The sequence below is a fragment of the Harmonia axyridis genome, chromosome 3 (assembly GCF_914767665.1).
Source record: "Harmonia axyridis chromosome 3, icHarAxyr1.1, whole genome shotgun sequence".
In the NCBI taxonomy this organism is placed as follows: Eukaryota; Metazoa; Arthropoda; class Insecta; order Coleoptera; family Coccinellidae; genus Harmonia; species Harmonia axyridis.
This window is the reverse complement of record NC_059503.1, coordinates 13689775-13702331: the sequence shown is the minus strand read 5'-3', so window position 1 is coordinate 13702331 and position 12557 is coordinate 13689775. Positions and strand designations below refer to the sequence as shown.

The 12557-nt window shown below is 35.2% G+C and overlaps 1 protein-coding gene and 1 long non-coding RNA gene across 2 annotated transcripts in view; one reads left to right on the top strand and one right to left on the bottom strand.

Annotated features, from left to right (window-relative positions):
• LOC123676933 (serum response factor homolog) overlaps window positions 1-12328 on the top strand; it is a 119532-nt gene extending 107204 nt beyond the window's left edge. Inside the window, exon 3 of the mRNA XM_045613272.1 lies at window positions 11246-12328. Within this exon, the coding sequence (XP_045469228.1) occupies window positions 11246-11740 (495 nt within the window). The 3' untranslated portion in view covers window positions 11741-12328. The remainder of the gene's footprint in view (window positions 1-11245) is intronic.
• Window positions 8740-9917, bottom strand: LOC123676936. Its single transcript, XR_006747021.1, has 3 exons — window positions 9761-9917; window positions 9198-9357; window positions 8740-8822 (listed from the first exon to the last, which is right to left on the bottom strand). It is a non-coding gene; the product is annotated as an uncharacterized LOC123676936 (long non-coding RNA).
• Window positions 12329-12557: the final 229 nt, after the last annotated feature.

Genomic DNA, 12557 nt, shown 5'->3' with positions numbered 1-12557 from the left:
TTTTTAGCTCTCCGTTCACCAGATCTGAATGCCATCGAACTTTTCGATATGCTTGATGCACTGAGGAGGAAATTGATAATCTGATTCAAATATTTACAATATTTCGATTGATTTCCGTTTTTTGATTCAGTGTATCTTGTTATATTCTTCTTTCGAGATGAACCCAATTCATATATGTATTGTTAAAATCACAAATGTGTGGTTGAAAAAACAACAAAGGTGTTGGGAGGAAAGTAAAATATGTAGGTACAATTTTAGCAGATCGTTAATTTCTGCCTAGGGTCCAATAATGAGGCTTTTAACACCTTGAAACAGTTGATCCAGGTATAAACCGTGATTCATTCATTCGAACAGTTGTTTATTTCTGAATCACTTCATTCAATCTCCTATACTCGAATAAAAAAAACTGAAACCCCTGAAGCAGATGAAATCTTCAAACGCTCAATCAAGCTAAACTGATATCCTGCTGCAGAAAACTGAAGAATATGGAAGACAGTAATTTAAATAAACGATCGACAATTTATTAGCGAATAATAATTGGTTGGAAGTGTGAAATTTCACCCAATAATAAATGAGTGTATAATCAAATTGAAGGCAGTCAGATGTATTCTTGAGTTTTGCAAGGTGTAACCTGTTCTTCAACATTAATAGCTGATTATTTTTAAGGGCGTTCTTGGTCTGCGGGGTCCATCTCGATTTATATTCTCACTTACACGAAGAATGTTGGTTTTTTATTTGCAGTTATAAAACGTATTATTCATTCGAGAAAAAATTGACTTGGACCTCCTTGAAACTTTGGCAGTTGATGATAAATTTTACAAGTGAGGAACAGTTCGGAAATCCGTTAGTAATACAACATTTTCAACAGATTTTTTCTTCGAAATTATTATTCTTGTATTCGTAAAACCGTGGAACGTACTTGAGATGAACTGACAACTGACATGCAGCAAATAACCTAATTGACAGGTAGTACTCAAACTCAACTCAAGTAGTAATAATCAATTACTCCAAGTACTGTCTTGATAGAACAAGCTATCAATTTATTGATCTGATTATAGATAAGTACGAAAACATTGTAAATATGGAACAATTGAATGAAATATGCTTCGTAGTTATTATTTTTAGAACCTGGAGAGTTTGAAAATAGGTCTATAGACTCCATGGAGTCTATAGACCTATAGACTAACGGATTTATTGAGCCTCAACTATAAAGGGTTTTGCAATGAAAGGTGTTCCATTTTGATATTAAAAAAACAAGTATATTTTAAGAGAAATCAATAGATTTGTATTTCATTGTAAAGAGGAAGGAATTCCATTAATGATAGAAAACGATATCAGCCAAATAGCATCCACGGCTACGGTTGCAACAATCATATCCTTTTCATGAAATTTTACATGAGCAATTCGCACATTTGCAGCTGTTTGTCCTCGATAACTTCAGGAATTCCATCCTTAACATCTTGAATTGATCGTGGAGCATTTGCATAAATCTTATTCCACACGTTTCCAAGAAAAAAGTCGAAAGGTATTAAATCACAAGATCTCGGTGGCCAATGGTGAAATATTAAAGAAATAACACGATCCTTGCACTTTTCTTCGCTTGTGGGGCACCTAGCGCCATCCTGTGGAAAATAAATGTTGTCCACATCAATATCTTCAAATCCCGACAGAGTTTTCACTTGTCAAATATCAAAGGATAACAGATGGCCAGAGATAGCAGGCTATTAAATATAAAACCTTTCATTTCCTGTTCATTTCAAAACCAATCAGATTAAAACTGAAATAACGCAACATCCTATAAAGTTATATGGTAAACGAACTTCTAGGCAGAAAAAAGCTGAAATAATCAATATTTCAGTCATAATATCGATAAAACCTAATATTTGTGTGACAACAAATATGTAGATGTGTTTAAAATTTCATAACAATAAAAAATTCTTGGAGAACATCGAAAAAATGCCCAATATTTTCGTAACAATAGATCTTACTAGATGGAAATTTAGTTTCAATATTAAGATAATAATATTTATAGAGTATTTTAAGAGAATCTCATTATCAGATCTTCCTATCTAGAAGAACTAACAGAAAACAATTACAAGTCACATGACAAATATTCCTATAGACAGTTATGTGGTCTCAAACCGCGCATGAATTAAGAAGCGTTCTAAAGCTGACTGACGTGAAGTATAAGTGAGCTTTAGAATTTTTACTTTACTTTAGTAATATTTATTTTCTTGAAAATCGTTAGACTGTCGATGATCTGCATGAAGAAAAATATACAGATTCAAATGGCACAACCAAGAACGTATAGTACGTTTTCCACAAAAATAATCCATTATTGAAATTCCTTAATTCTTTTTCCTTTAAGACATACGCTTTCTCCGAGCTCATCTAACATATTATCAATCAGGACCGTGAAAAAGGAGTACAATAAAAACTCGATACAATGTTTTCTAAATAAATCGAAAAAATTCGTGTTGATACTCTTCCGTATGTAAGCTATTGCACCATTTTCTCGGATCACGGGCGAAATTTTCTACCGTGTTCGTTATTTTCGTCGATGAATAAGTTGCACATCGACTCTGTGCAAGTGTGAGAAAAGCAGGTTCAAAATTAACCCTAGATGGACTTCCAGATGGTCATATAGGTTTCGTTACGACTGCGAGTCTACCATGGAAGCTCAGAGGGGTCAATACCACGTGGTGATCAAAGATCCGGCGCCAAAACATCTGACAACCGTTCAGATGAATCCACCGCTCATACAGAGGCGTATTTCGTGGTAGGTGCACTTGAAATCGGGTGAGGTGAACCTTAACGTAGAAGTGAAATTAATGATCCGAGGATAAGTGTTTGCTTTTCTAATTGTAATTGCGTGGATTTTGTTCACTATGTTATAATCCATTAGATACTCGTTCTGATATGTCTACATAAACTTTATGGGATTAAATCTTGTCGAGCAGCCACCGAACATTCCTGATCTGACAACGATCTTTTTTTCTCTTAAATTTTCTAACTATCTACCAGATGGTATAAAAATATTGTCCTATTCATCGTCTTCATGGATTTTACGGTGTATATCAATTTCACGAAAAATATGTTATTAAATATGAAAAAACTCGAAAAACTCAATAATTCTCACCTAATATCACGTGATGAGCCAGGAACTGATGGATTGTGTTTGTGAAAGAATGCGTTTTCATAACTTTGCGTTTATTGTGTTTCTTAGGGTTGCGACATTGAAATATGCAATTTATTTTGACAGTTTGAACAGATTTATGTTCCCCTTGAGGAAGTCATTGACAGCTCAAGGCATTTGAAACAAGATTGATTTCCAACCTCAATCAGACAATTTTCATGGGGTTTTCACATAATTTCCGTGAAACAATAATCCATATGTAAGAAAGTGAATATTTTAATTTTCGAATGAAAAAACAAACAAAAATTGGTATCTTTTCGTTTTTCGCAGAAAAAATTTGTGATATGTACTTTGTACAAGGCACTGATATATATTTTTTGAATATTCATCACAAAAGAGGTAAAATTATTTTTTCGTGAAAGCCGTCGTGCAGTGCTGCCCTCTAATTATTTGCTTCGAAAAAAAACAAGATGAAATGAATATACAACTTCGTACACCGTACAAAGTTTGCTTATCAAGAACTTGAATCATATCAAGCTACTTGATTGTCAGCAGTTTTATTGTGTAGTGTCACATCAATAAAAAAAATGATGAAAAGAGAAGGGACCTTGCAAAAAAAACTTTTATTCGTTAAACTTATTGTATGAAAAAACCGAAAATATCAACTTTTGAATAGAAGCATAAATGAAATCACTATAAATCATAACAAGATAAAAAATAATGAAAGAATAAAGTTTCTTAATATTGAGAAACCTCTAGGCTTCATTTGATTTCATAATTTTCCATCCAGGATCTAAGACACATGAGGCATCTTATAACGGGTGTTTTTTTTTCGAGGTATATAACTTCAAGTTGGCATTACTGTTCAAGATGGCGATCGATTTAACAGCTGTCAAGTGATTTATTCTCAGTTTGGTTTGGCAATTCATCATGAATAGACTCACACCTGAACAACGCTTGCAAATAGCACAATTTCATTTCGAAAATAATGGTTCTGTGCGAAATACGTATCGCGCACTACGTCCATTTTATTTTGTTTAGCGATGAAGCGCACTTCTGATTGAATGGCTACGTCAACAAACAAAACTACCGCATTTGGAGTGCAGCTAATCCTCAAGTGTATGTCGAAACACCGTTACATCCAGAAAAACTGACTGTTTGGTGCGCTTTATGGGCTGGTGGAATCATTGGTCCGTACTTCTTCAAAAACGATGATGGCCAGAACGTTACAGTCAATGGTGATCGGTATAGAGCCATGATTACTAACTTTTTCATTCCTGAATTGAACAACCATGATATCCAGGAGCTGTGGTTCCAACAAGACGGCGCAACATGTCACACAGCTCGTGCCACAATTGATTTATTGAAAGACACGTTTTGGACCTGTGAATTGGCCTCCAAGATCTTGTAATTTAACACCTCTTGATTTTCAAGTCATGTAGTTGGTTGAAATGTCAAGCTACTTGGCTTGATGAATCCCCATGAAAGGGTACCAAAGTTTGACCGATACGCGAAAAACCACGTGGTGGTAATCCCTCTTAAGTAGGTCAACCCGACCCTGGGTGAACCCGTCGTTCGTGTTCAAAGTAAATGAAATTATTCCTCAACCGCTCAGTAATTGATGTAAGCTGGCGGTTTCGGCTGAGTCCAGAGAGACCGAATATATATATATACAGCATCCGATAAAGAAGATATTTATGCGAGTCGATTTCGAAACCCGAAATTCAATAATTGGTTGTGAAGGTGAGAAAATTATTGACGTATGAGATATTCGTACGTCATCACTAGTGCGAAGATACTAGATATCGAATATTTATTGGAAGGTGCTTGTTAATGGAAGGAAATAAAATTCGTTGGTTTATTTCGTTGGTTTTTGGAATGGTGGGGAGGGTATTTGTGGGAAGTGGAAGAATGTAAGGAAGGCCTTGTTGTGGCGTAATAAGAAGTGATATCTAGAATTGAGATAATCGATTATTGAAACTTCTCGAGATGTTTGGAGAGGTTCCGAAGAAATCATTTGTATGATTTTGAAACACTTTAACCAAAGATCTACGGATGATTTTGCGGTACGTGTGGAGACTTGCTTCCAAAATCATCACCCCCATCTATGTATAGCTTGTGATTATCAATATTGCTATGTGACTAAATTTATTTTACTCGAAAAAATAACCGAGTAACAAATTTTTCGAATCCGTCAAGTATCGACTAGGTAGATCTATCAGCTAAGTAGATCTGCTGACTATGAAGATCCACCAGGAAAGTAGATCTGCCGGCTTACTAATTCAAAAAGCGATCGCAGATGTTAGTTTTCCGTCAGAGGCAGAATTCCTTCACACACACCCATCTTAGAATCATCTCCAAATCGTGATATTCCTGTTAGGTACTCAACCAACCTTATACCCACCGTCATCAAAGAGTTGAGCGATCAACGTGGACGTCTTCGACTTTTGGCACGATAATTTCTCACAGCGGCGGTGAACAAGGCGGCAGAACGGCCACGAAATGCGGGTGTGAGCAATCTCATGAATGACATTTTTTGCATAGTTCTCTCTCTGCCGTGGATATCCAGACGACCAACGGACCTAACTGTACTATACAACGTTGGCGCTGCAATACTCGTCCGGCCGTAATTTCAAAGAGTGATGGCGTGTACAGATTTTTGCGAAGTACTGACCCTGGTCGACCCGAACCTGCCCCGCAGTAAACCATTCGGATCTGGACGGGTGGAGCGCGCTTTGCACGTAACGAAATTCGAAATTTATTGATGAACTTTATCGGCCGAGCAGCGGCGGATGCTGAGACCGCGGTGGTACTTTCGGTACCGATGGCGTACCCGGAGATTATTGCCGGTCGTTGAGCAGCAGTTATGGAGATCACTGTTGGTTCGAATTTTGAAGAGTCGTCGCTACTAGGGAATCTAATCCTTAATTATTATTCAAAGATCAATGCCGCAAATCCGCGGGATGAAAATTATTAATCCCCCGGATCCGCAAGAATGCGGGATTGTTTACAATATATAGGTATACTCTTTGTAATCAACCTATTAAACATACTCACAAATAGTTATTTATAATACAAGTGCAGAAGGCATTGATATTCTTCCACGAGTTCAAAATTCAAAAACGAGCCACGAAGTGGCGAGTTTTGGAATGAACGAGTGGTAGAATGAGCCTTCTGTACGAGTATTATACATTATTTTCTCTAATTCATTGCATTTTCATTGAAATTAATGAAATATTTCCATAAATATAATTTAGTGATTTTTGCATTGAAAAATGTTGGTTGGCAGAACTGATTTCTTTAAGGCAAATTGATGAATTGACAGATAAAGCCGTGGCGGAAAGTTCGGAGTACCAACATAGAATAATAAAATATAACCATGAAAACTGTGCGTTTCTGATATATTCTCGCACGATTTTGTTCTACAAGATGTGGAAGAATGAACGGAATAACCACAGAATTAGAGAAAATATCTTATGCTATTGAAAACATACTATAGTATAAAAGTGTTTCTCTAATTCTGTGGTTATTCCGTTCATTCTTCCACATCTTGTAGAACAAAATCGTGCGAGAATATATCAAAAACGCACAGTTTTCATGGTTATATTTTATTATTCTATGTTGGCATCCGAACTTTCCGCTACGGCTTTATCTGTCAATTCATCAAATTGCCTTAAAGAAATCAGTTCTGCCAACCAACATTTTTCAATGCAAAAATCACTAAATTATATTTATGGAAATATTTCATTAATTTCAATGAAAATGCAATGAATTAGAGAAAATAATGTATAATACTCGTACAGAAGGCTCATTCTACCACTCGTTCATTCCAAAACTCGCCACTTCGTGGCTCGTTTTTGAATTTTGAACTCGTGGAAGAATATCAATGCCTTCTGCACTTGTATTATAAATAACTATTATTTCATGGCACCAACTGTCAAGTTTTGCCGCGGGTGAACTCGAAAAATTTTGCCGACAAGTGCTGTCTCATAGAAACCATTTATTATTCAAAATTGAGCATTTGTAATTGGTGAAAATTAAGTCGAGGGTTGGAGTTGTAAACAGCTTCCAAGTATGTACTCGTACCCCTATTCCGTCTGTGTTCAAAAAGGATCATTTCATGCTTTAATAACTGGTCAAGTGTTGTTCGTACTCGTGCTCGTACAGCCATAAAAGAAGTCTTTGATTCTGGTACCCACGCAGTACGAATACTATGATCGATTATTTATTTTTGATTAATTACAGTTAATCCACAACTGAATCCGAATTCAATAGTCCGTATAGTCACCTCTCCTTTCAATCACTGCCCATTCTTTTTGAAGGGCTAAACTCAATTTCTGAAAAGTTGGAGGTGGGTTTTGGCGATTGGATATTGCTCTCCCTAAGTAATTCCATACGTGCTCAATAGGATTCATGTCTGGCGAGTTTCCTGGCCAGCTCATTCTCTAGATAATTTTCTCTTGAAGAATGTTTTGAACCCTTTGTGTTGTGGTGGGGCGTTATCATCCTGATAAATGAAATTTTCCCCAAAGTCGTTGCGCAGAGGAACAATGATTGGTTCGATGATGTTTTCTACGTAGATGGCACTAGTCATTGTTCCCTCTGGATTCTGGAAATTTCCTCTTTCAAATATGTTTTCGAAGAAGTGAAGAAACATACCAACAAAGCCATCTCAGGACATCTGAAATATCCAATCTGGAAGAACAAACATCTGAGTACAGAATGTGAGTCAAGGATATATAAAACATGTGTGAGACTAGTTATGACTTATGGCGCGAAAATAAGAGCTGAAATATCGCTGACAAAGAAAATCTTAAGAACAAAGGAAATGAAGACGCTGAGGACAATTACAGGATAAATACCAAACGATAGGCAAAGGAAAATGTGAAACAGACGATGTTATGAGGTGGATAAGAGGGATAAGATTAGAATATGCACATCTCATGAAGGTGGAAATTCAAATGGTGCTGCAAGATTCACTACTAATTCTGAAGTCTGGGACCTCTTCAAGAAACTCCTTTCTTTATGATTGTTTCTTTGGATTCAATGCCCACAGATCTATTTTTTTCCTTTTCCACTCAATGCTTCCACTCTTTTACAGATTTTCAACCTATTTTCATTGTAGTTGGAATTGAAAAAACCCTATGTCGTCGAGTATTGAATTATCGTCATACCAAATGTACTGTATAGCAAGGTTTACTGTTCCATTGTTACTGAAAATAGTTGGCAATGTATCGATTGTATACCGACATGAAGCTAAGAATTATAGTTGTTACAACGCACCACATCTGGTTTAAACTTCAAAACTAGTACACATCAAAACTTCAAACTAGATTAAGATAATCTGAAGGTTTTGCATCTTTTGTTATAAAGAAAAGCAATTCAAATTTTGAATGATGACTCATATAAAATCAGTAATGGAAAATTGGCCTCTCCTCAATCAATATCTCTTCAATCATGATGAATTCATTTCTTGCTAGCGTTGATGATCATATTAATTAGAAAAAAAGTGTTTTTTACCAAAGAATTTTATTATAATAAATATTTTATTTATAAATGAAGAAATCTATACAAAACAAACGATCATGGAGTGGGTTGTTTTCCTTTTGCTTATGTGATCAGTGAATCAGTGCGCTCAATTCACTGAATACAGCATCCGAAAATGTAACTTCCAGGGCAGTAGACGCTGAAAACATAGATTCAGTTAAACTACAATGATCCGTTGACTCTGCCTAAAAAATGATTATATATCTTTCAAAACATAAACTACAATGGATATTGAGTGGTATTCATTCAAATTTTAAGTTAGTCGATTCAGTTTCATTGGATACAACCACTTAAATAATAGTTTACTCCATAAAATTATCGAAAATTGAGTCGAACACAGAATCGGAATAAAAACTCACTTTTGCATTCTAAGTCAAATCACGTTATTCAAAGTTGACTTTTTCTGAGAATTGGAACAAACATTTGTAATTGTTAGATAATTCAAATGGAACGAGCTCACGTACTTGTTAATGTTAAAGAGATACAATGAAATAGTAATGAAAAATGCACTTACTCTGAATTTATTTCTCCTTGGCAGGCATGGCGAAATATGCATTCGCAATTTTTGTTTTTATGCTGATCTGGAACCAAATCGGGAAAGGCTTGACATGCAGAGAATAGAATGAAAACCAGCATCAAACAGAAAATCATAGAGGCCCTCATGATTGATTTATCTGAAATAATACAAGGAAAAAATATATCACGATAATATAGTTTTCAATCAAATTTTGTTAATTTCTCGTTCGAAAAGGAAAAATTCAACCTTGTTCGAAGACTGCATATTTTTTTAAATAATTATTAATGGTTAAAAATCGATGGTGAATAATAACTACTTACATAAGCTAAACTCAAAGCACATAAGGTTAAATTTTCAATTTCAGTAGCGAACAACTAATTTTAATTTATCGTTCGAAAAGAAAAAATTGGTAAAATTCAAACCTTATTTCAAGATTACATAATTTTCTTCAAATAATTATTAAACTTTTGAAGTTCATGGTAAACAATAAGAACCTACCGAGGAATCTATTTATACATAGCCAATTTCAAAGCCTACAAGGTAATAGAATAATAACTCACCTTATGAAATCCTTCAACAGTTCACTTCAAATGAAACAGAATCGTATGACACACGAATTTATATGAAAAAACCAATATTATAATGTGAATCATGCAGGTATAGAAGTATGTAAGCTTATCTTCATCGAATTGAGTACAAATAATACAAGCATTGTTCTTATACGCATTTCGAAATGATTTTTTCCCATATCGACATGCAATTATTTCGAGTACCCTCAATAGTTTCAGTAAATATTTTCGATTTTTATCTGTACATGAACACTGATCTGAACAGATTAGAAGCATGCATAGATTCAATGAAAAAGTCGTCATATTGAAAATAATGTGGCTGCATGCGATAGATCTCTTTTCCAGCAAAGGTCATTTCAATTTTCGATATAAATTTCTTTATATTACCATGCTATAGAAACTGCAGTTACTGAAGGATCTGAAATGCATCCTGTCAGCAGAAAATTTTAAGTCAAAGAACAAAAAAAATATTTTCATCCCAAAGATGATTAGAGTAATAAACTTCGATAGAGGGAGCATATGACATTTCCAGTAAGCAGATTTGTCTCCAACATGAACTATCAAATTTGACACGAAGCGCGCGGAAATGAAAACATATCAGTGATACGATATTTCACTCAATTCGCGAGTTTCTCCACAAACAACGTACTTCTTATGTCCCATAGTGAATCAACGTTTCATATCAACTCAAAATATATTGGAATAAATACCTGAATATATCAGAAATGCAGAAAACAAACTTCAAGCGCACCAAACGACGTGAAACAACCGATGACACTAGGAGAGCAAAAATTGCCAAACCTTGTATTTCAGGAGGTAGCTACAGAAAATAATAAATATTCTGTATACTATAAATTCTACAATTTGGAAAAATATCGGATTCCAAATATTCAAATTTGCATATTTAATCGGAAATCACTCAAATAAATATATTTCATTCAATATAATATGCATTCATAAGGAAATAGTAAAATTGTGTATTTGAAAATATATCATAATCCGACCACGTAACCTAACCATGTTGGGGACATGTAAAAATTGCGTCTATCTATGTTTATTACCCTATGGAAAAAAACCAACAAACAAAATGAAAAACCTTGAATAAAAAGGGGTTGTACTAGTAATGTATTCGAGTTATTTTCTATCGATTCGAGAATTCTGAACTGAATAAACATAGAATTAGAATATTGCGAATAATTATCATGCAGAAAGGAAACAAACAAAATACTCAAGGCACAACGTAATATGGATGATATTATCACAATCATATAAAATTACAGCAGATTATCTTAAAATAAAATGAGTACTCGTTTTATTCATACATACACCAAAAGCGCTGACGTTACCTCAGTACTATCCTCATTTTCACAATTGGAAATAAGCCCAATTAGCGTATTCATAAGCCTTCACGAATTTTGTCATTCACTCCTTCACTTAGCTAATCCTTCCATATTTCATAATTTTCTTTTGTTTCAGGACGAAAACATGTCCGGTGCAGAATCCAGCGGAGACTCAAGCGACGGAGAAAACGGAGAATCAGAGAACCCTCTACAACTCTACATCCCTCCGGAAATAACTATCAAACCCACCAATTCTCCTGACTCGTCTCATCCACCAGCCAAAACATCTCGCATGTCAGCAGAATCATCGTCAACCAGCACCTCGTACTCTTCAGCCAATAACGTCTCGTCCACAAGCACGAAAATGTCATCTTCTACCGCCACTTCCAGCACCAACCCTCCGCCACTGATCTCACCCTTGGTCTACCAAACCCCCCAGGGCATGATGTACGCCCAGCCTAATGGCAACGGCGTACTCTTCAGTCTGGCCCATACTGATCCCAATTCCAACCAGCCTCAGTTTATCACCATACCGTTGTCTATGGTTACGGCAAATGGTCAAGGCGAGCTTGATCTGTCGAAGAGGAAAACCCGCAACCCTGCCAAAGATGATTCTAACGATTTAAGTTAGTAGATTTTTTTTTATTTTGTTTTATTCTCAGACAATGTGAAGTATTTTCATCGAGGACTCTTTATCTGGAAACTATTCGACAAATTCAGTAGCCTGTGTCAAACTTTGATAGTAAAGTTACCAGTAAAGATGATGGTATCTCTGATGTAGCACTACATTCCTAAATCAGCCATAATCAACTTGGGCAGTAATATCATCAATAGCATTGTAGGATCACTGAAAGCACAAAATTATGATACAAACACTCACTTGAAAATGTCTCATATTTCAATTGTTCAAAGTAAAATCAGCGTTGGAAAGAAAACTTGTACTTGCAGTCGGCTTTCCAAAATATCAAAAGAGTTAAGCTTGGTCATTATGGGCCCTTTGATATTCAACCTCATAGTCCTGCAGGCTCTGAGGCCTTTTTGTTGGTTATCAGGAATTTTATCAATGTCTTAGACGTACCTAAAATAATCTTACCCTAGTTACTTGATAATGATGTTGAATTATTCAGGAAATATTCCTTTTAGAGAAAGAAGAAATAGATGCCTGGAAGACTTGGACCGATGTCCAATTGATTATATTATCAATAAAGTACTTCTATTCGATTGGTAACAAAAAAAGCAGAAAAAGACCAAACGTTCCACATGCAAACAAAATATAATATTGTTCCTTGAATACTACCTTGTGGAACTCCCGAGTCAACAACGAAAATATCAACTTTATATTATGAAACGAATTATTTCAGTTGAAATAACGTTGATTTTGATTAATCCAATATGAAGATTTTCATACAACACATTCATTGAAACTGTATCAAGCTTTTTCCTAATTG